Source organism: Vidua macroura, chromosome 25 (assembly GCF_024509145.1).
Source record: "Vidua macroura isolate BioBank_ID:100142 chromosome 25, ASM2450914v1, whole genome shotgun sequence".
Lineage (NCBI taxonomy): Eukaryota > Metazoa > Chordata > Aves > Passeriformes > Viduidae > Vidua > Vidua macroura.
The window spans coordinates 305,712-327,586 of NC_071595.1; the positions used below are offsets into that span (position 1 = coordinate 305,712).

The 21,875-nt window shown below is 48.5% G+C and overlaps 1 protein-coding gene across 1 annotated transcript in view; it reads left to right on the plus strand.

The window, feature by feature from the left end:
- GRIK3 (glutamate ionotropic receptor kainate type subunit 3) overlaps window positions 1-21,875 on the plus strand; it is a 104,255-nt gene that overhangs the window by 39,802 nt on the left and 42,578 nt on the right. Inside the window, exons 2-4 of the mRNA XM_053998621.1 lie at window positions 18,638-18,814; window positions 19,570-19,827; window positions 21,135-21,316. Coding sequence (XP_053854596.1) covers window positions 18,638-18,814; window positions 19,570-19,827; window positions 21,135-21,316 — 617 coding nt within the window. The remainder of the gene's footprint in view (window positions 1-18,637; window positions 18,815-19,569; window positions 19,828-21,134; window positions 21,317-21,875) is intronic.

Consider the following 21,875-nt stretch of genomic DNA (forward strand, 5'->3'; position numbering starts at 1 on the left):
AAAAAGCAGACAAAGGGAATAATCAGGCCTGCGCTTATTTTTATATCATAATTCACTGCTGGAGTGTGAGTGTCTGTGGCTGGACTCCTGATAAGCAGCAGCGAGGCAGGACGTGGTGACCAGCTGGTGCTGCTGGCACGGCTGCCTGCACTGCAGCAGGGCTGGAGCCTGGCAGGACGGAGGAGGACAGGAGGGGAAACCACAGCAATTCCATGGGAGAGGAGGGAAGGGGCAGGCACTGAGCCACAGCCCCAGAGCACAAATGGTGTCACTGTGGCACTCCATGGGTGGTGGTGGACCCCACACTGCTGCACCCCACACTGCTGTACACATGATGCCATGGTGATTTTTTGCCTTTTCTATTATACACCTTTGATTAATTTTAGTTACATGCCCTTAACATGCATATTTGTAATTCCTTAAGTCTAATAACATAGTCCTAATATTCTCTTAGGCCAGGAGACCATACATCATAAAGGCCTTGCAGCTGGAGGCTAGAAAGCCCTGTGCTGTCTTGAAAAACCAAGGTCCCCTCTAAAATACATCCCATAAACCAGGATTAGGCCCATCCAGGGAGGAATATTTGGAAATAGGAGGATGTCACACTATTCATTCAAGCCTCTCATTGAGGCATCTTCGTTAGATATGCTAATTTGCAAGGTCTATACAATTACATATGCAATCTATCATGTGCGTGCATTTCAGCACACTCCACCTTGGCAAAGTGGTGCACCATAAAGATCCTTATTAAATACTAAGATAAAAACCCTGTATCCCTTAACTGTGTCTGGCTCCTAATTTTAGGACCAAGGAAAAGGTACCACCCACACTGCTGTACCCCACACTGGGGCTGCTGTGCCAAGGCTCACAGCCCCTCCACACTGAGGGCACACAGGAAACCAAAGAGCCAGAAAAGCAAAGTACTGCCAGAGAGAAGAAAATCAACCCAAATGTAAGTGACGAGTGTTGTTTGAACAGGAAACAGTGTCTTGCTGAACTCTGCACATAAAATGAGTGGAGAGAGTGGAAAATGTCTGAAGCAATTTGCAGGAGTTTATTGAATCCCCACAGGGAGCTCCAGATGGTTTGTGTGGCCAGTGTGGCTTTTGTTGCTCATGCAAAAGCTGCCCTGAGTTTTTGGGAGCATTTGTGATGGCAACAGTGTTTGCTTTCCTCTCTCCCTCCCCGCACTGACAGGGGGATTCTCTCCCCACTGAAGGCCCAGAGGGGCCCCTCTGTCCTCCCCACTGTCACCACCAGCACTGGACAAGAGGGACATGTTGTCCCTGTGCAGCACATTGGTGTTCCTCCCCCTTTTCATGTTATTTGGGAGTTAGAGGCTATTCCTCAGACCTGCACTTCTGTTTTTTATGATGCTTAAAGATGGTTTTGTGGGCTCTGTAATGAGACAATCTGTTGTCATCAGGCTGTTCCAATGGGTTTGTAGGCACGATAATGCTCTGGCACAGCATTTCCCTGGGGGATGAGATCCGCAGGGCTGCTCCTGATTCCTGTTACAGCTTCCTGTGACAACACCAGGTACAAGCCTCCACCCTGTCCCCCACGAGTTTAAAGGCATCAGGTTTCAACCTACAAGATTCCCACACAGTCCTGTCAGGTACAGTACAGCTATCCTCTTCTGGTTTGGAGGCAAAACCAGTGACAGACTCCAAGTCAGAAATACTAATTATTAGAAAATGGGAAAAGAAACAAAATCCATGCAATAATACAAAAGGAAAACCACTGACAGAGTCAGAATGCAACCTGCCCAGCATGTTGGTAGCAGTCCAAATTCGATTGGCTGCAGCCCTCCTGGAGTGGCAGATGTGGTTCTGTTGGAGTAGTGATCCCGTAGAAGGGTGCAGTCTTCCTCTGAAGGTCCAGGGGAAAACCCCAGCTGTTACTCTGGGAATCCTGTGGAAAGGCTGAGTCTGGTCCCAAAAACCCAGATTATATCCAGGTAGGAATGCTTGGCTCCTCCCTCTGGGCGGAGCATCTCACGATGGGGTGTTACAGTTCTTATCAGCCATGCAGTGACATTCAATAGCCCGTTATCAGCAGATGTCTCCCCGGAGGGAAGATTGGTTGTAGAAGAGACAAGGAAAAACTGCCCACTGAACAGAAGACAACTGCCTTATGGATTGCAAATGGAGTACATCTTACCTTTCAATCTGGGACACATCCCCTGCAAACCCTTCCCTGGGCTCCACTTCTCTCCGCCTCAGGCTGGAGCACCAGAGCCAGGCTTTCAGCTGGAGGAGAGCAAACGGCTTCCAGGACCAGGGGAGGCAGCAGCTCTGGGGCAGCCTGTGACTTTGCAAACCACATCCAAGGCAGGGAGAAGCTCTGAATCAATTATACGTCCAAGCTATTCTTTCCTTCCAGTTTCTGATCAGCCCCCGCCATATGCTGTGCTCTCACTGCATTCTACCTAAAGTAGGAAGAAAAGTATTTGAGGTTTGGGTTTTTTTCAGTCATGCATTTTTAATTGGACTATAAATTCCACTTTGTTGTGTTCTAGAATGTTATTTTTATTTTCCAATAGAACTGTCTCTTCTTTGATGAGGGCAGAGATTTATTACCCCATTTCCAGCTTTATGTCTCCCCTTTGGTCTGTTTTTTAGCTGTTTCCTGGTTGTACAGACAATCCCTTTTTCCCATGTTTTTATAGTTGAATTTCCTCAAGCCCTTGTTTCTGCACTACTCATTAATACCCACTTCTTTTACTCAGTCTCTTCAGGATTCATCCTGGATCCATCCACAGACTTACATTTCCATTTTATATCTTCTTGAGGATGTCTCTGAGCTTTCCATAATTAGACAAGATATTGTCATTGAGAAGTATGATGTTACAGTGATTTTATGGCCATGTTTATGCTCTGTCCCCCTGCCCAAACCCTGCACAGAATTACTGAAAGGCCATTGCATGTGTTTATTTTTATACACCCATGGAGAACACCACATCACAACCTTCAGTCCAGCCTCTGGTTGTTGGTAGGTGAAGCCACAGCCTTTTGCCCAGAGCCCTGTCAGGAGGCTGAACGAGTAACTGCTGTCTTAACTGAGTTTGTGCAATGGAATGAAAATGGAGCCAAAGTTAATTTAAGCACAAATACCCTGTAACCTGCTAATTAAACCAACTCCCCGATGCCCTGCCCTAAAATACCTCCTCATTAATAGGCACGGGCAGCAGGGCAGCAGGGACACAAGTAGGACACAGCAGTGTCCTGGCAGAGGGCTCTCCTGGCTTGGACACTGCCAGCCCAGCATGGGGCAAGCGTGGAGACCTTGAGCACCTGTCCTGCACACCTGGAGAGCTGAACTGCCCTGGGCACAGCCCTGCCTGGCCCCCAAGAGCCACAGCAAACCCCAGCCAGGCTGTTCCAATGGGTTTGTAGGCACGATAATGCTCTGGTACAGCATTTCCCTGGGGGATGAGATCCACAGGGCTGCTCCTGACTCCTGTTACAGCTTCCTGTGACAACACCAGGTACAAGCCTCCACCCTGTCCCCCACGAGTTTAAAGGCATCAGGTTTAAACCTACAGGATGTTGGGTGTTGGCCACGCTACAGAAAAAATACAGCCCAGGGCTGCTCTGGTGTGGTGAGGTGACTCCAAGGGACAATTCAGGTTTTAATTCCAAGCCCTGCACTGCCCACGGGGCTCAGTTTCTGACCTTTCTGCACACAATTGCCGTGTTTATCTAAGCAAAGCCTTTTTTGCTTCTAAACTAAAGAACCAACCCATATCTTTCACTATTATTTCAGTCTATTTATACAAAGTGTAGCTCTGTGCAGACTTGAAAGGTCACAGGAAAACCCAGGGAGTGAATTGGCCCCATCAGTTCTAATACTGCTTTGACATTGGGAAGATTCCTTGTGTTAATCCAGGAAAAGGCACAGTTATTACTATCTGATTCCACTTCAAAAATGAAAATTTGCAGAAAGATTCAGAAGAGAGAAAAATCTCCCCCCTTCCTCTGGAAAAATGTTTCCATTGGGGGCGGGTGAGCAGCAGGAGGAGGAGAAAAGTTCAGAAAGGCATTTGTTTTTATCCCTTTAGCTCCACAGACAACCCCCATGTTCCTCTGTGACCTTTCACTTGCACTCGTCCTGCAGAGCCAGACCTTTGTGTATCTTTGTTTCAGCATTTCAAAGCAGGGATTATTTGAAGAACACCCAAGGAAAAAATAAGTTTCTAATATTCCTGCAATATACCCTGTAAGAATATGTTTCAAAATACACTTGAGCAAGATGAACAATCCCTGTTTTGATGAGTTCTGGGAGGGAAAGCTAAAAATAACATTATTAACAGTAAAATCTGTGAAGGACAGAGTAACACCTCAGCACACACGTGGCTGCACTGATGACCATGGCCCTTCCTCAGCTCACGGCCCATCACTGTGACTGCCCAAGCCCCTGAGCAGAGCCACCAGCCCATGGGGACATCTCTTGGCATCCCCAGCAGAGCCATGAGTGGGACAGGAGAGCCACAACATCCTCAGCAGCCAGAGCCATGTGTGTGACACAGGAGCTTTGGCAGCCTTGGCAGCCAAAGCCACCTGTCCCCAAACCCCCATGCTGCCAGGATGAGCTGTGAGTGCTGCCAGCCATCCCTCACTGAGGGACAAGGGAATGAGGGTGGATTCCCTCTGACCAACTCCAATATTCACATTTCCAGAGGATTCTATTGACCAGCTGCAGCTGCTAAAGAGATTAACCTGGCTGCCCCTGGGATTTGTGTCTGGATTACTCTGCTGGAGGAAATGAGGAACTGGGGGTTTCCTTAGGTGAGGGGAGAAGGGAAAGATGAAACTCAGGTCTGAAACCCATTCAGTTGTTTTAGCAGCCCATTAATGAATGAAGTTCAGAGCAGCTCTTGTGAGCAAAGGAAGCCCAGTTGGAATAAACACTTCCACATGCTAATCCAGTCAGGGTTTCTGTCTCCATCTCCAAGGGGACTGCAGGATCATTACTGCATTAAGGCTCAGCTAAACAAAGCACGAGGAACAGAAGTTGAAACTGTAGGATTTTTGATTTCATCAAGCCTGACATCTCTGAGATAACACATAATTTTCATCTCCATTTGAAAGCATTAATAAAAATTTGTTAGTTCAGCATGAATGCTTTGGGAAGAACCTCCCAACTCCACAAAACTGAGCAAAGAGCTCGAATGCACTGAAATGAACTCCTGTTTATTGGGATAGAAGCATTTTATTACTGAAGATAGGAAGGGATCACACCTGGAGCTCCAGCCAGCACTGGCTCCCTCATACCTGCCAGGAGAGAGAGGATCCACATCGAGCCAGGGTCACTGCTGATCTTGAGCAGAGCATCATCTTCCTGGTCCTTAATCCTACCATCTGCAAGCTCCAAAAGTCATATCCCTCCTCCCCTTGCCTTCTAGCTGGTGTCTGTTTCTTCTCTTTGCACTATAAAGCTGGAGGATTCTCTTTCTACTACAAACCCGAGCGAAGCACTAAGCTGGGTTATCCCCACTCATTGTCTGGTGAGACGTGACTGAGGTCAGGCCTTGAAGCATTTCCATAAACAGTACTTAAGAAGTGGAATAATTCACACCACGTTTCTTGCGAGTATTTGCCCAAGAGGGACCTGAGCAAAGCCTGGAGATCCACAGAGCTCCCTGCTCCGGGGAAGGCAAGGTCACCTCCATGGCTGGGGCACCCCTGTAGCTGCTGCTCACCCGCCCCAAAGACAAGGGCAGCAGTGAGGGGTGCAAGGACAGACCCCATCTCACTTCATGGTTAATTTCAGATCTTTTCTGCAGTGTTGCTACATTTCAGCAGCAAGGCCCACCACAGGAGCTGGAGCACCACCACTGATTCCCAGTGCTGCCTCATATATCCTCATTATTACTGATGCCTTTTTCGGGCTTACCTAAAAACAGAGGCCAGACAAAGTTAGAAAAATAAAAGCAGATATATTTAATGAAGGGCCTTCAGGTACACTAAGGGCAGACAAAGCCCCCTCCAGGGGCTGCACCCAAGATGGACAATGGTCACGAGTTTTTCAGACAAATACAAGTTTGGTCCATTTGCATATCAGAGGTTAATCCTCCAATTACAGCTTCAGGTAATGAAGTCAGATACTCCCAGTTTCCTCCCCCCACAATTCACTTTTGTTTATACTTCTCAGGGCCTGAGGCAGAGGGCATCCCTGGATCTCAGGCCCAGGAGGAATTGTTTTGTCTGACCAACATGTGAAGACAGTAGCTAACACTCTATATGAAGTTTACAGTTACACACTAATGCAGTACAGGATTTGAAAAATATAAAAGCTAAAATCCTAAGGTATCATAACAGCCCCAAGATGTTACCAGTGGATTTTAGCTAAGGGAATCCCACAAAGCAGGGGAACTGCACACACTCACCCTAAAAGAGTAGCTGAGGTCAATAGCAGCTGTAGGAGAGCACAGATCAGGGCAAGAGGATGCAACTTGAAAGCCCTGTGCCCCCTGTCCAGCCTCCTTGCTGGGATTTTACTGGGACTCACATGTTTGCAGCAGCTTAATTCTGAATATTGCAGAGGACAAGTGGCAGTGACCCGACACTTCATCTAATCAGATTCACGTGCTGCTGCCCAGCACAGTCCCACTTACTGCTGGGCCAGAAGATGCTAGAAGCATCTTTTCCAAATAGCCTTTAAATATATTACACGCCTCAAGAAGAAAGTGCTGCAGCAGGGGGTGTCTGCAGCATCCTCTCTGCATTTGCTTTCACATGGACAGCTCTACTTATTAATCTTGGTTTTTGTCATTTAACTCTGAAACTAAAGATATCACTCAAGTTCTGCAGCGGTTACCTGCAAAGGAGAGGAAATTCAGGGACGCTGTCCCCTACTCCAATCCATGGTCCAGGCACAGAGCAGTGACCCCCTCAGGGCTGTTCCCGGCTGCTCATCCCACACACAGAAGGAAGAGGAGGAGGATTGTTTTGCCCAACTTCGTGTGGTTTCCCCCCAGACAATCTGCTTACTGTACAGCCCTTGTGAGAAGAGGATGCCAGCTCGTCTTCACTGATTTATAAATAGGGTGGGAAATAGGAACCCTTCACTCCTCAGTTTTCCTGTCAGAAATCTCTTCCTTCAATATGCTTTTTAATTAAAGTCAAATTCAGCTCAACTGCATGCTCAGCTCCTTTTGCAGCTCCCACTCTCCAGTATCCCTTTTTCTCAAGCTTCTTCAAACCACTTTTCCATTGAATTCATGCTACTCCCAGTTTACAGCTCCCAGTTTACACCATTACAAAGGAGATACTGACACATCTAAAATGTAAGAAATGGCAGAAAAAAAATCTATTCCAGAAAAAAAAAATGAAGTTTCACTTCAATCAGTAGATCCATTAACCCTTCTAGAGACCTGCCTGCTCCCTGGAGCAGTTTGCTCATTGGTGCTAACGAGGCATGAGTTATTGCTCATGTTTATGATAGGTTGATGTATCCCATTAATTAGCTCTGCATGAATCAATGGAAGCAACTGAACACATAATCCTTGGTAATTCATAACACTGGAGCAGAGGAAACAGTGTCTTCAGCATTAAATAAACAGCGGTCATGATGATGAATCTCAGGATTCCACAAAACATCAGAGCTCTGGGGTTGGTGTGAGCAGTTCCAGGGTCAGGTCAGTGCTGAACTGCCCGTGGCACAGTGACATCCTCTGTCACGAGTGACAAAGGGCTGTGTGAAGCACTGCACAGTGACTAACACTCAGTTTTAACCAGATTTGGATCTCTTAATAAAGCCTTCGTCTTCCACCTCCTCTAGAATTGGAATGTTTTTCTAATTCCCCTTTTCTGATCTACCAACTAATAATTTACCCATTTTGATTTGTGGTTCATTGTGTTTAGTCATAATAATGAATATTCATCTTCATTAGCAGATACTTGGTTCAGTTCCTACTGAGACACTCAGCTCTGCCAGCGTGGCAGCTGGATCATTGGCAGTGGATCCCTCTGGCAGTGGGGTCACCAATAGTGGATTCCTCTGGCAGTGGGGTCACTGGCAGGGGATCCTTTTGGCAGTGGATTCCTCTGAGAGTGGGGTCACTGATAGTGGATTCCTCTGGCAGTGGGGTCATTGGCAGTGGATCCTTTTGGCAGTGGATGCCTCTGGGAGTGGATTCCTCTGGCAGTGGATCCCCGTGTCAGCGGGATCTCCCTTTGGAGCAATGGCCCCCAGTTCTGTAGGGACACGGTGCCCATGGCACTGACGCGGTGCACTTGGTGCTGATCCTGATGGCACTTGGTGCCCGTCACCTCCCTGGGGCAGGGTGCCCACAGCAGGTCCTGCCCTCCCCAGAGCTCAGCAGGGGCAGCTGGAGCCCCAGGTGGTGTTTGGGTGCAGTTCCCTCCCATGGCACGATCCCAAGCCCTTTTCCCAGGGGCAAAGCTCAGCACAGACAGGACCAGGACCCCGTTCTGCTGTGAGCACCCAGCTCTGCAAGGGCATGTGCCAAGCCCTGACCCCGGGCAAAGAGGCAGGAGCAGGATAAACCTGTGGCAGCAGCACTCTGCCCACAGAGAAGGATGAGTTGATGGAGCAGGCACAGATTATCCCAGGAATTTTCCCAGGGAAGGCTGTGAGAAGATCAGAGGAAAGAATGAGAAACAATTCTTGTCTCCACTTGCTGCACCTGCTGTTGCGCACATGTGGAATGTGCCGTGGAGATTTGTGTACCAAAGGGTGATTCCTTAACTGGGCACTGGATGGTGTTGGGATGGATTGACCAGTTAGGTCAAAGCTGGATGGGGCTGGCTGGAAGGGTTACTGAGTTTCTTAATGAGTATAATATAGTATAGATGATATAATAAAGCAGTTGATCAGCCTTCTGCAATCATGGAGTCAATGCTAATTATTACCCAGCTGGGGGCCTGTGGTGACATAAACCCATGGCCAGGGCAGGCTGGGAGCAGGCAGGGCACCCACCAGGGTGACAGGGACCCCTGGGCACCCTCCCTGAGCCCAGGGCAGTGACGTGCTCGGGCCACAGCACATCCCCATGCCAGCTGCTCCTCCGTGGGCAGCTGCTCCTCCTGGGACAAAATAGGTTTTAAAAAGCTGGTTTTGATCATTTAGGGAATGTGGAATTCCTCTGGAGCCGTGCTGCTGGGCAGGTCCAGCACGACCCTTTGCATCCCTTGTTCTGTGTGTGGCTGTTTGTAAACCAAGAGTACAGATGACAGGAAAATAATGAAAGCATTTTTCAGAGCAGATCCTTTTTTTTTTTTTTCTTTCATTCCCTGGAATAAAGTGCTGCTTTTAAGCCAGCAAATCTTTCAGCTGTAATTACCCTGGGCATTCAGAATTGAAAATTAAGAAATGGGGGGAAGTGTTAAAACAAAGGGAGGTAAAATAACCATTCATAAAATATATTGAAGATTGTAGGTTTCAAAAATGCCCTCCCCAGGAAGACTTTTCTGACCATAAAAGATTTCAGTAAAGACAGAGTGGGAAGGAATTTGTAAAAAATCGTGAGCTTTTATTCTCACAGATCCCAGTGTGGGTTCCTGTGCTACCCCCACCTCCTGTACCCAGCAAGTGCCACATCCTGGCAAAGCCTGGTTTTCCCCTCTGCTTAACAACACTAAAAAATTAAAATAGGAAGAGGAAAAGGCAACATTGGTCTCTGAATCTCCCAGTTACATCTCTGGCTGCCCCAAGCACCAGCAGCAGGGGCAGGTCAGTCCTGCAGAGCTCCACACTCCCTCTGCATCCCGCACTTCCTGGAGACCTGTTGAAATCTATTACAGACCTTTGACCTCTTCCTACAAAAAGGATTTTCTGAGGAAAGGAGAGGGGATTAAGCAGAAACAATTTTCCGAGGACACTCTGTGGGTTTTTTTTTCCCTTTCTCTGCTTTCTTTTAAACAGAAGATGCCAACAGCAAAGATCCTCACAAGGTTTTGGGACTGTCAGCTCCTGAATGGAATCCATTCCATCAGTCAAATTTAGCATCTATCAGGAGCAAATACTCAGCATGTGGCAAAAAAAAAATCTTGTAAAATGGAACTGTTAAATATTTAGGGCAGATGACAAACAATGTGTCATAATATTTGCAGAACTGCATTTGCCATTCAGTGCCTTGTCTTAGTCAAGGCCCCAATTTTTGGAAGCATCAATGCAAGAGTGAGAAACAAGTTGACTGTTGGTGTTTGGCTACACTGTGAATGGAAAACAGGATTTAATGTAGGTTTCTTAAGTCTAATATATGGTACATACCAGGTGGATATTAACATTTATTAGCTGTGTCTTAGCAATGAAAATTGGAGAAGGATTTAATTAACATGCAATAATTAGCATTTTAATTTAGCTTGGCAGGTCTGTGTGTGGCCAATGGGGTCTCCCTGTGCAGAGCTCAAAGGTTTGCAAAATCCAGTTTACCTGGAGGACATTTTTTTCCCCAAAAGAAGCAGGTCTGGTTTCCTGTATTCAGTTTACAGTGACTTTTCACAAATGAACCACTTGGACCCAGTTTGAACTGGGGTAAATGAAGAACATTCACCTGCTTGGTGAATGAAGAACATTCACCTGCTTGGTGGAAGCTCTGCTCCCCAAACTGGGGAGTGTGTCCAGCTCTCCAGCACATGGTAAAGAGAAATCCAAAGTATTTTATCACCCTGCAGCCTTTGTTAGAAGCCTGGTCAGTCCTGGCACGACGTGGGATTTATGTTTCAGTGTGGCCTCATTCCCTGCTCTGTACCTCACCCCGATGGACACCCCAGACCCCTCCACAGGGTAATAAAACCCCACAGAAAATACACTTCCAGCCATGCCACCTCAACCTGTATTACACATCTACGATAATTTGAAGCTTTCAAACCCTTTTTCCCCCTCCATAAATTACAGTGTATCACGTGCTCTCAGCTCAAAGCACTGCCATAAAAGTGACATTTGAGTGCGCCTGATTTATGCAGCCATCGGTGATTCCCAGGACACATCTGCTGAGTTTAGGCTGTTTCAGTGAGGTTTTGGGGAGGGGGGCAGGGATGGGCATGGGAGGACTGGTGGCACAGTCCAGTCCAGCTGCCCCTCCCTGGAAGTGGGGTGGCAGAGAGTGGAGGCCAGAATTGATACCATGGTTTAATTCTGGGCAGCTCACATACAAATCTGAACTGGCAAATAATCCCAGGGAGCCCAGATACCTGGTGAGGTGTCCCATAGTGGGAACAAGACAAGCACAAGTAGCCCAAAGCTGCCAGATCTCCCTTTTGCAGAGAAATACTGACTTAGAGCCTGTGGGAGCCTTTCCCAGCCGTTGTCGAGGGCAGTGGTGGGACTGGGTGTCACTGGGAGATCGGCCCCTAGGGGAGTTCTCAGGCTGCAACTCCACAGCCACTTTGGGAGATTTGCATTTCCTGTGAGCTGAATATTGGGTAAATTAAAAGTTTCATGGCATTTTCCTTGCCTTTATCTTGATGGGAATCTGTTCCTCTGAGATTATGATGCTGCTTTCTTTTTTTTTTTCAATTAATTGAGCCTGCTTAAAAAAAAGCAAAAAGCCCATTTCATTTTAATCATGTGTTATGCAAATTAGAAATTTAAATATCATTAAGAAATCTGTTGCTAACTTAATTTATTTCTGCTGTAGCACCACTGAAGGCTTTTGATCTCAGATTAGCGCTTTGATCCGCTCCCTTGGTCGGGGTTGCGCTCTGCCGCTGCGGTAAACGCTCTTCCTCAGATGTCAAACGTGCAACACCAGAACAGCTTGTTCAAAGCATGGCAGAGGAAATGCTGCCAATTAGGCCAAACGAGGAGGGTTTGCAAAGAGAAGTTTGTTTCTAGGAGCCACAGCCTGTTCTGTTGTGTCCTGGCCATGCCCTGGCCCGTGGGGACGAGCAGCGCCGGCGTCCAGCCAAGGAGGCAACAGGTCATCCCTAGGAGCAGTGACAAACCTTTCCAGACCTTCCCTATCTACTGTTCATTAAAAACACAACCTGCCATGTTCCATTAATTCCTCATTTAGTGCGAGTAAAGTGCTGATACATACATTTTAGCTCCAGTGGTTTTAATCAGTTAATTTAACCAGAAGCATTAATAATGTATTGCTTTGCCACTTGACTGCTCATCTGTTAAGCAGCTTATACATAGAAGAATGTCACCCCCTGTGACATGAAGTGCCTAATTCAGAGTAAATGAAATAGGATTTTGCATATTCAATAGAAAAATGAGAAAAGAAGGAGACACCGTCTCCTGGGAATGGATCAACCTGCTGTGATGGGATTTCTGTCCTGGCAGGCGGGAAATCCCTCCTTGTGGGACACACTCGCACTTTGTGTATCTGATTTTCTGGCTGAATTCATTTTCTTGGCATTACTCAGCAAGTACCTGGCTCTGCCTCCTGCTGCACCATGTGCTGGAATCAGGGACACTGGGAATGCATCTCTGTCCATCAGCTCCTCCGTGGGGTCCCAGGGAGACCCCCAGAGTGACCAGAGTGGGGGGCTGTGGCAGGGAGGTGACAGCAGGACTACTCCCACTCATGTTTGGCTGCATGATGCAGTGTCACAGCAGCTGAAATAGAAACATTCCTGGTCATGTTTGGGGACAGTGAGCTCCCGGACACTGGGGGGATCAGCCACGCTGCTGTGCCTGTCTCTCCTCTGAGCTCATGGGGGATTCAAGCTCCATGTCCTGCCTCTTCCCAAGGATATCTGGCAGCAAATCCAGTCAGGTGTGCTGGGGAGCTCAGGAACACCCAGACCCAAGCCCGGAGGGGCTGCGCTCAGCCCCTGCTTGGCTCCATTTCTCCGTAGGGTATCGTGGACAGAGGGAAAGCTCCTGGGTGGGCAGGTACATCATGGGCTCCTCAGCAAAAGCAGATGGAAATGCCTTGGACCTGAGAGCAGGGAAGCTGCCAGGGTGGGAGTAGCTCAGGGACAGGCTGGTGCCTTTTTAATTTGCACAAAAGAGACGCACGGCGAAGGCAGGCAGCGTGTGAGAGTAAGCGATCCAGACACACCGGCTCTGAGGTTAATCCTCTCCCCGCGTTCCAGGCAGATCCTGCTCCTGGGTTTTTAGCAATCAGCATCCAGAGCGAGGAGCTCCCGTGGGCAGGGCCAGCTCAGCCCCGAGCCGCCAAGCCCTGCGCAGGGGCTCTCTTGCGTGATGCGTGCTGATAAAGCCTGAAATTGCTTTGGATCCGTGGCTGTGCTGCATCACATTAAGCAGTGCCACGCTGAAGTGACAGGGCCAGTGCATGATCAGCAGCAGTTGAAGGGGACAGGGACTCAGATCCTGCCGCTCTGTCAAAACCCAGAACCCACTGACAGAACGCGGGAATTATTTTCAGCTCCTTCCCAGAAGGTTTGTTTCAATCCGTTTGCAAGTTGTGCTCACTGCCTTGGCGTGGAGCAGCTCCGTGGTCCTGCTGCAGGGCACAGCCCAGGATGCTGCCTCTGACACACGGGGCTGGATGGGAGCCTGTGGAGGGCTGGGGCAGGGATCCACTGCACCTCTCTGGCAGCAAGGGCTTCCTAGGAGTCATAAGGGTTCTGGAAGGGTGGGAGCCCCCTGTGCTGCTGGCACTGCTTTCCTCACTCATCAGTTTATAGGGTGGGATTGTTTCTGTTTAGGCGCCAGCTGGCATCAACACCAGACCTGGGGGGCTCTGCTCCGTGCCGGGCTGAGCACAGGACCAGCTCCTTGGAGCTCACTTATGGATCATTTCACTGTAGCAGCTCCTTGGGGGAAGGTGTAAGGAGAGATTTCTTGTTAATAAATCTGTCATTGCTTTCCCTTTTTGTTTTGCTGATATTTATTGCCTTCTGGATTTCCCTGCTCTCTCTGCATCCTTATTATTGCACCTGAGACTGCCACAGTCCCCCAGGATGGGCAGGCTCTGGGAGCTGAAGCCCCATTCCCAGCCTCAGCCTCGTGCTCCAGGGAACTTTCTTTCACTTCCCAGCAGTGTTATCTCATTTCTGTATATAATGCTGCTGTATAAACAGCAGCTCTCAGGGGACCTGGGCCATGACAGTGAGAATCTCCCCACTGGATTTGTCAGCCAAGCAGCAGTGTCAGGTTCTCCAAGCCTTCCCAGGGAGGTGTCTCTGTGAGGAAGATTCTCCATAGATTCTCCATTCTCTGCCTCAGGGACCTGGAGCAGCATCCTGCAGGAAAAGGCACTAAATTCTGTGTACCTGTCCTCACTGGCCCATTTGCTAATACTGGTCCCAAAAAAGAGTGATTTGTCCTCAGAAGAGGGCAAATCCCATGCCTCAGAAGGCAACAGCAAAAACATTTTATAACCTCAGAGGAAAAAAAAAACAAAAAAAAAACAAAAAAACAAACACAAAAACCACAGCTCTGGGCATGGACGGGCTGTGAGAGGGAACGGGAGCTCCCATGTCCCTGGGGAGCTCCGCTGGCTCCATCCTCGGTAAGAGTTGTCTCAAACCAGGTATTTCTTCCCGGATGTCACATGGCAAGAGGCTGTCAGAGCTGTCTAAATGTGTGAACAACACTGTCAGCGGGGGAGAGAAAAGTGTTATCAGAAATAGTTGTTCTTCAAAGCTAAATAACTCCATCATTTATAAGGAGTAGAAGATAAGAGATCACACCACACGCTGAGGGCTGCTGGAATTTTCTTTCTGAGAATGAAAGCTGTTTGTTTTGGTAAAGAGCAAAAGAGAGGAGAAATAAAATCCTAAAATACTTTGACTTTCTTGACTTAGCTCTTGACAAAGCTAAAAATAACTGCACTGGCACTGAGCCCATGCAGCCATGTCCTGGCGTCACTGGAGCAGTGGAAGAGGCTTCCCAGCACATTGTCCAGGGGTCATTGACCACTCCCAAGGTTTTCCAGCACCATCCCTGGGGACAGAAGAATGCAGTGCAGTTTTGCTGGATGCAGACAGACCTGGGCCTGTTCTGATTGCCATCAATGGGATTTTAGGTGTTCTGTGGCATGCAGGTTTTACCCTGAAGAGAGGCTCAAGTTCTGCTACTCCACATGAGAGCCTCTGTGGTTTTCAGCCAAACTTCCCCTTGTGCCAGGCCAGGCTCCTTCTGCCTGCCCGGCCCCACTACTGCTCCTCTGCTCTAGACCCAAAGGGAGTTTCAGGCATTTGCTCTGGGATCTCATTTCAGATTTTGAAAACTCCTCACCTTAGCAGCGATGTCGAGGTCATCAAATAAAATAACATAAAACAGTCAGACATTAAGCTGATTGTAATTAGTGTGTTTTCCCATACGCCGGCTGACATTCTCCAGAGAGCAATTAGTCTGCTTTAAGAGTAAAAGACAACTGAATAATTACTTAACCTGCCTGGGATTGATTTTAAAATCCAAGAAGTCAGATATAATAATGGATGACTTCATCAAAAAATATGTAAAATAAATGATAAGGGTTGGAAGCCTTCATCAACAGCTTGTGTGAGGCATCTCCTACAAGGCTGACTCCCAGTCCCAGCTTCCACTGCACCAAAGGCCCCCCAAACATGGCATAAAAAGAAGGTTTCCAGGGAAAAATATCTATTCAAACAAAGTCAACATGAATTGATAAACTTCAGCATGTGTTGAACAGCACCTGGTGCTGCAGGGGGGAGTCCTCGGGCTCTATTGACTGGTCAAGGAGCAGCACACATAAATCAGGCAGCAAATCCTCTCACAAACCTCAGGAGGATGTCACAAAGCATGACAGACCTTGTCACGGCTATCTTTTATCTCTCTGCCAAGCCACGGGACAGGAAGAAAGAAGGAATGAGAAGCTGAGACCTGCACAGACAGGAAAGAGTGGGAAAGGCCACGAGCACCACCGAGCATCCAGTGATCTCCAAGGCATGGGGACTAGCTCCCAAAATAGGGCAGAGGTTTAGAGAGGGGCAGCAACACTAAAGGAGCTTCAGTTCTGCTCTCTGAGGTGGGATTTGTTGATATGTGGTGTATAAAAGTGGAGACTTTTGTTGTGAGCTTTTCACACCCACTGACTCTCATCTCTGAGAGTGAGGCCAGGTGAGGTTTCTGCCCAAGGCCCAAGTGGGATCACTTGCAGAGTCCAGCCCTCAGCAGCAGATTGCTGCTCCTTCATCTCTCCTGCTGAGGCTTGCAGGGGACCCCTGGTGTCCCCCAGCCCGGCCATCAGCCAGCTGATGTCACATCCCTCATGCTCTCAATGCCACGAGCTGAGCGTCTCCATTTTGCTCAAATGGAAGAACTGCAACAATTATTTTCATAATTAGCTGGCTTTGCAAATTAATGCCAGTTATGCTGTGTAATCATGATGAAGATTATGCATTAATCAGCTGTTTCAAGCCAGTTATTAGGCTCTTTAAATAATGATGGGAATGAATGTCTCTGAAGGAGCGGCGCGCAGCCAAGAGGGTTGTGAGGATCCAACGGGGTGTGCCATGCACAGATCTGACATCAGGTGCTCCCAGTCTCACCAGTTTCTGAGCAAACACCAGGCTGGGGCAAGCCGTGGCTGCCCTCAGCACCTCAGGGAGATTCCCAGTGTCCCACAGTATTCCTGGTGTGTTCCCAGCAATGGGAAATACACAGAAACACATCCCTGCTGCCCGTCAGCTCTCTCATGGCCTGGGCCTGAGCTCAAGGTACTGGGTGGCTGCACAGAAAATTCTTTCCTGCCAAAGAGCCTATTATATCCAGCTGGATGTCTGGAACGGGAATTTCTTTAGGATCAAACCCCAGTAATCCACATTCCCAGCCCTTCTGTATTCTCTCATAATAAGACATGCTCCAACACAACTTTGAAAGTGCTGGGCTGGGAGAAAGCCTAATGCCAGCTAGTGGATAATCAAGGTAACATTTACCAGTTATCACTTCAGGACGATGCTAGAAAACAAAAAATCCCTGGCTAAAGAGTCTGGACAGTGAAGCTTTGAACATAGAGATGGGGTGAATCCCACACTCATTTTAGTTTTGTTTATTGTGTCTGATTTAATATTGCAGATGAACTTTCTTCTGCCCTAAGAAACTTAAATTGAGCTGCCAGCATATGCAAACTTTGATGTGGATGAATAATTTTCTTTGCACCAGTCAAAACCCAAATGTTTTGGCATAAACCAGTGAGAATGAGGCACGTGGACAATTCTGCTACACTCCTGCCTACGCTGCTCAGTGTTCTGGATTGAAAACCTGCCCATGAGTGACTGGCTGAAAATCACGTGAGACTGAAATGACACTCCAGAGTGAGCATTCAGCCTCTTTTTACTTTATTCTTCTGCCTATTACCAAAATTAGCACTGAATTCAGTGGTTTTTTTTCTAGCAGAGACATGCAGGAAACAGCTCAAATTTTTTCATGTCTATGAATGTAAATTAATTCCCACACTTGCTTCACAACTGGGGACATGGATGCACAAAGACTGCAGAGGAAGAGGAGGAAAGGGACTTGTCACAATCCAGGGGAGCAGAAAATCAGAGGCCTTTTGCAAGTCCTTCTGCTTCCTTGCTGAGAACATCTCCAGCCATCACTCCTGTGCTTCACCCAGTCTGTGGCTCTGGTCACATTCCTGAGAGGACACCCAGAGCACGGCCACCAGTGAAGTTGTCAGCTTGGCTCTGGCCCGACTGGAACTCCTGGCTAACTCTAAACTGCCACAGAACTATAGAAAATGTGCTCTGGCTGCTGGAGGAGGATTCATGGCATTGCCTGAAAGCCAGCAGGGCTGAGCAGACATCTGTTGTCTACAAGAAAATATTTGAGGACTATCTTAAATTGAAGAGGAAGGTTTTTCCTTCTGCTAATGAACCCTGAGACCATCTGTTACCAATTGTACTTGCTTATTTCGCTCATCCATTAATTATTTTGATTTTCTTTTGAATAAGATAGAGCAAGGTTTGTGTCTTTCTGTGGTTCTGTGAGGGGCTCAGGGTGGCTCCTGCGTCTCGGAGACAAGGACACATCATTACATAACCCATGCCTGCACCAAGTCACTCCAATTAGAGTGGCTGTCAGTGGGAACTGAGGACAAGACTCACAGACACAGAGCCAAGAAACCCAGCGATGCTGTGACATGAGCTTGTTGCCCTTGGGGAGGTGTAATGGCATTAACAACTTTTGAACACAGGAAAGCTGCATCTGAGATGTGCATTACTGAGCAGAGGAGCTGGAGGGTAGGCAAATCCAGAAGTCTCTGCTGGTCTGAATTAAAAACTTGGACAACTAAACATGAGGAACAATAAAAAAAAGGAGAAGGGGACTGAAAATGGCACTGAAAATAGTCAGCAGCAGCACTGTCCTGCCTGTCTCCTGTGCAAGGACCAGATGGGTGATGAGGCAGGAGGATTTCGAGAGGAGGGCACTGCCAGTTTTGTACCCAGTAACTCCTCAGAGGACAGACCATGGGCAATAAGCCTGTCCACTTCCCGTGGTCTGGTCCTAAAGTTTTATGGGAAGCCATGTATCTGACTTGTAACAATATTCCAAGACTTTAAACTACCTGTTACTGCCCCACAAAGCTGCCACCCTGAACATTCTCATAGACCAGAGTATAAGAAAAACCCAAGTCTTCACATCTTCATTTCAGTGCAGGACAGGTCCTCAAGCAAGCCCAGCTCTACCTGCAAACATTTGAAGAGTTTTCTCATCCTTGTTGCATGAATTTGTGAAACAAGCTGTGGCTCAAAGGTGGATTTTTTTTTTTGTCTTGCAGGAGGAATCTTTGAGTACGCAGATGGCCCCAACACACAGGTGATGAGTGCCGAGGAACAAGCCTTCCGATTCTCCGCCAACATCATTAACAGGAACAGAACTTTGCTGCCCAACACAACCCTAACCTATGACATCCAGAGGATACACTTCCACGACAGCTTTGAAGCAACTAAGAAAGGTAAGAGCAGAGCAAACTTCTGAGCAGCTTTGTGGCCATTTATTCAGCGTAAGAAAGGTCTGGTTTCCAGACCAGCAGCTTGTTCTGTCCTGCTCTCACCAGTGATCTGGATGAGAGCTCCTGCTGGAGCTGACCTTCTAGAGGCATTTTAACAACTACCTTTTTTCCCTCTGAAACCTCAGAAAACTCCTTTCAGGGTTTGCTCTAATCCTGAGCAAAGGTCTGGAGGCCGTACCTGTGTTTGTGTTGCTGCATCCCTGGCAGTGTTCACATCCATCGTGTGGACGTTCTGTTCTCTTAATAACAGTCACTTTTGATTACTGGATAAGAGCAGCACACTTGAATTGCTGAAGGGGAGGGACTGCACATCAAAGCCTGCGAGCTGGTGACCTGAGGGCCCGTGGAGTTTGATTCTGGCTGGGGAGAAAGGAAACCTGCTGCCTGAGCTGGCAGCTATTGGAGGGACATCAGCAGGAGGGATCTATCTGCTCCAGCCAGCCCAGTGACCCCCTGTCCCTTTTCAGATGGTTTTGTGGAGGAGGCTCCCTCAGAGGAGCCTGGCACTCCTCTGCACCTCTACCCGCCAGTCTATACCCACCTGGCATAAATCCTCCTCTCTCACTGTGCCCAGTCACTGCTGTAATTACCCAATATCAGTGCTGGGTCAGTGCTCACAAGTGTCTGGGCTGTGCCCATGGTTGTCCCATGCTTAGCCCCCCTAGGCTTTGCTGACATCCCTCCCTTCCCCCCCCCAGCCTGTGACCAGCTCGCTCTGGGGGTCGTTGCAATATTTGGACCTTCCCAAGGCTCCTGCACCAACGCTGTCCAGTCTATCTGCAACGCCCTGGAAGTCCCCCACATACAGCTCCGATGGAAGCATCACCCTTTGGATAACAAGGACACTTTCTATGTCAACCTGTATCCTGACTATGCTTCCCTGAGCCACGCCATCCTGGACCTGGTGCAGTATCTGAAATGGAGGTCAGCCACCGTGGTGTACGATGACAGCACAGGTGGGTGAAGGAGGGGCTCAGAGAAGGAATCCTGGAGATTTTCTCTCCTGGGTGTCTTTGGGAACTTTTCCAATGAACCCTTTAGAGAACCAAATGATGCCCCGGGCAGTGATGGGTTCCCAGGAGTTCTAGACAGTGCTGTGGGAGGCCCTGGGAGCTTTCTAAGCATTTCATTCACAAAGCTCTCAGCAAGTGGGGCTGTGAGCTGGCACAGGGTCATAGGGGGGTTCATTGACACAGGGTGACCATCTCAGCCTGGCTCTTTTGGCACTGTGGTGCCCCTCTGCAACAGAAAAGCCCCTGAACAGCTGCCATGGAGGGAGCAGTTCCCAGCTAAAACCAAAAGCAGTTCTGGTAAGTTTTTTTGTTTTCTGGATAATTCTGTAACACAGAGCTGGCAAAGTTCTTCATGTAAGGAAAGCTGTTGATGGTTAAACAAAGCAAAGCACTGCACAGCTCTAGATATAGACCCCCCCAAAAAAACAAAAGCCACATTGGATAGCCTGTCCAACCTAATTTCATGTAACCAAATGGTTTCTTTAGGGGAGGGCTGATGAGAACACAGTTTGACATTCCTGTTTTGCAAATGTGGGTCACAGTATGTTCCCTTCGTGGCATATTCTAATGTGTTTCTTCTGTGCAGAGGGACACGCTTATCTCTTCCCCCTTGCAATAGGCATCTGCTGAAATTCTCCTTGCAACATCAGATTCCAATAATTCCTGCTCAGCTGCATCCACCATGGCTCTTTGCCTTGTGCAGGAAACAGAAATGAATTCTGAGGGTAGTAGGAAGTTACGAGTTGTGATTAAGTGACCGTTACATCTACGCGACTCATAAATCCAAGCGCATATTCATTTTTTCCTTTTGCCGCTGTGCACGGTAAATATGCAGATTTTAATTTGTTGTGCAGCTGATTATCACATCCTGTCCTTTCTCAAGGGCACATCTGCTTAAGAAATTTTTTTGTGATCCCAGAGGTGTCTGAGGTTAGGACCAACCTGCTGTTCTCCCCTTCCTACCCAGTGCAGGGACCCCAGCCAGCTCTACTGGCTGCAGTGGTGGCAGGGAACAACGAGGAAAAGCCATTCTGTCCTAGAACAGCTCCTCCAGTTAATGGTTGACGTGTGGCCCCTTGGCTTTGATACCCTTTGGCAGTGGCCATTTGAAGGAGGGAAGGATGGAGGGAGGGAGGGAGGGAGGTCCTGATCTCGTTCCGTGGACAGCAGGGGAAGGCACTGAGCCGCTGTGGCCCATGGGGAAGGCAGACCTGTAACGCTGTGGGTTTGTCTCTGTGTGACACCTGAAGGCCTGATCCGGCTGCAGGAGCTCATCATGGCCCCGTCCCGCTACAACATCCGCCTGAAGATCCGCCAGCTCCCGCTGGACACCGACGACGCCCGGCCGCTGCTCAAGGAGATGAAGCGGGGCCGGGAATTCCGCATCATCTTCGACTGCAGCCACCTGATGGCAGCTCAGATCCTCAAGCAGGTGAGTGAGGGGCCAGCAGGAAAGCAAAGTGGCTGCCAAGGAGCCCATGGGTGTGGGGTGGCCGTAATGAAGAGTGGCCCTGCCCTGAGGTGCAGCTTTTCCTTGGGTCGCAATCCACAGCCACACTAAAAGCTACAGCCTGTCCATCCTTCAAGGACACTGCTGGATTTCTACAGAAAATGGCTTTTTCACTGAAAAGCTGGAAGTACCAAAAAGTGGCTGCGGGTGAGAACAAACAAATGTTACAGGAGGAGAAGGGGCTGTGCTGAATGCAGCACCAGGCCCAGGCTGGTGCTGGGCAATTCTGTGGCTCTCCCTGCAGCTGTACAGCCCCAGCCCTCTTCCCTCTTCCCTCTTCCCTCTTCCCTCTTCCCTCTTCCCCCTTCTCCTTTCATTCAAGCTCGCTCTCCCAGCCAGGAGGGACTGTATCCTCTGTCCCTTCCCCAGCAGCTTCTGCAATTCTTGGACTTTAAGCCAGATGTCAGTGATTTTCCATTCATTTGGGCTCCCTCCTTTCTTCCTCCACAAGTTCCTCCACTGGCATTCTTACTGCTCACCC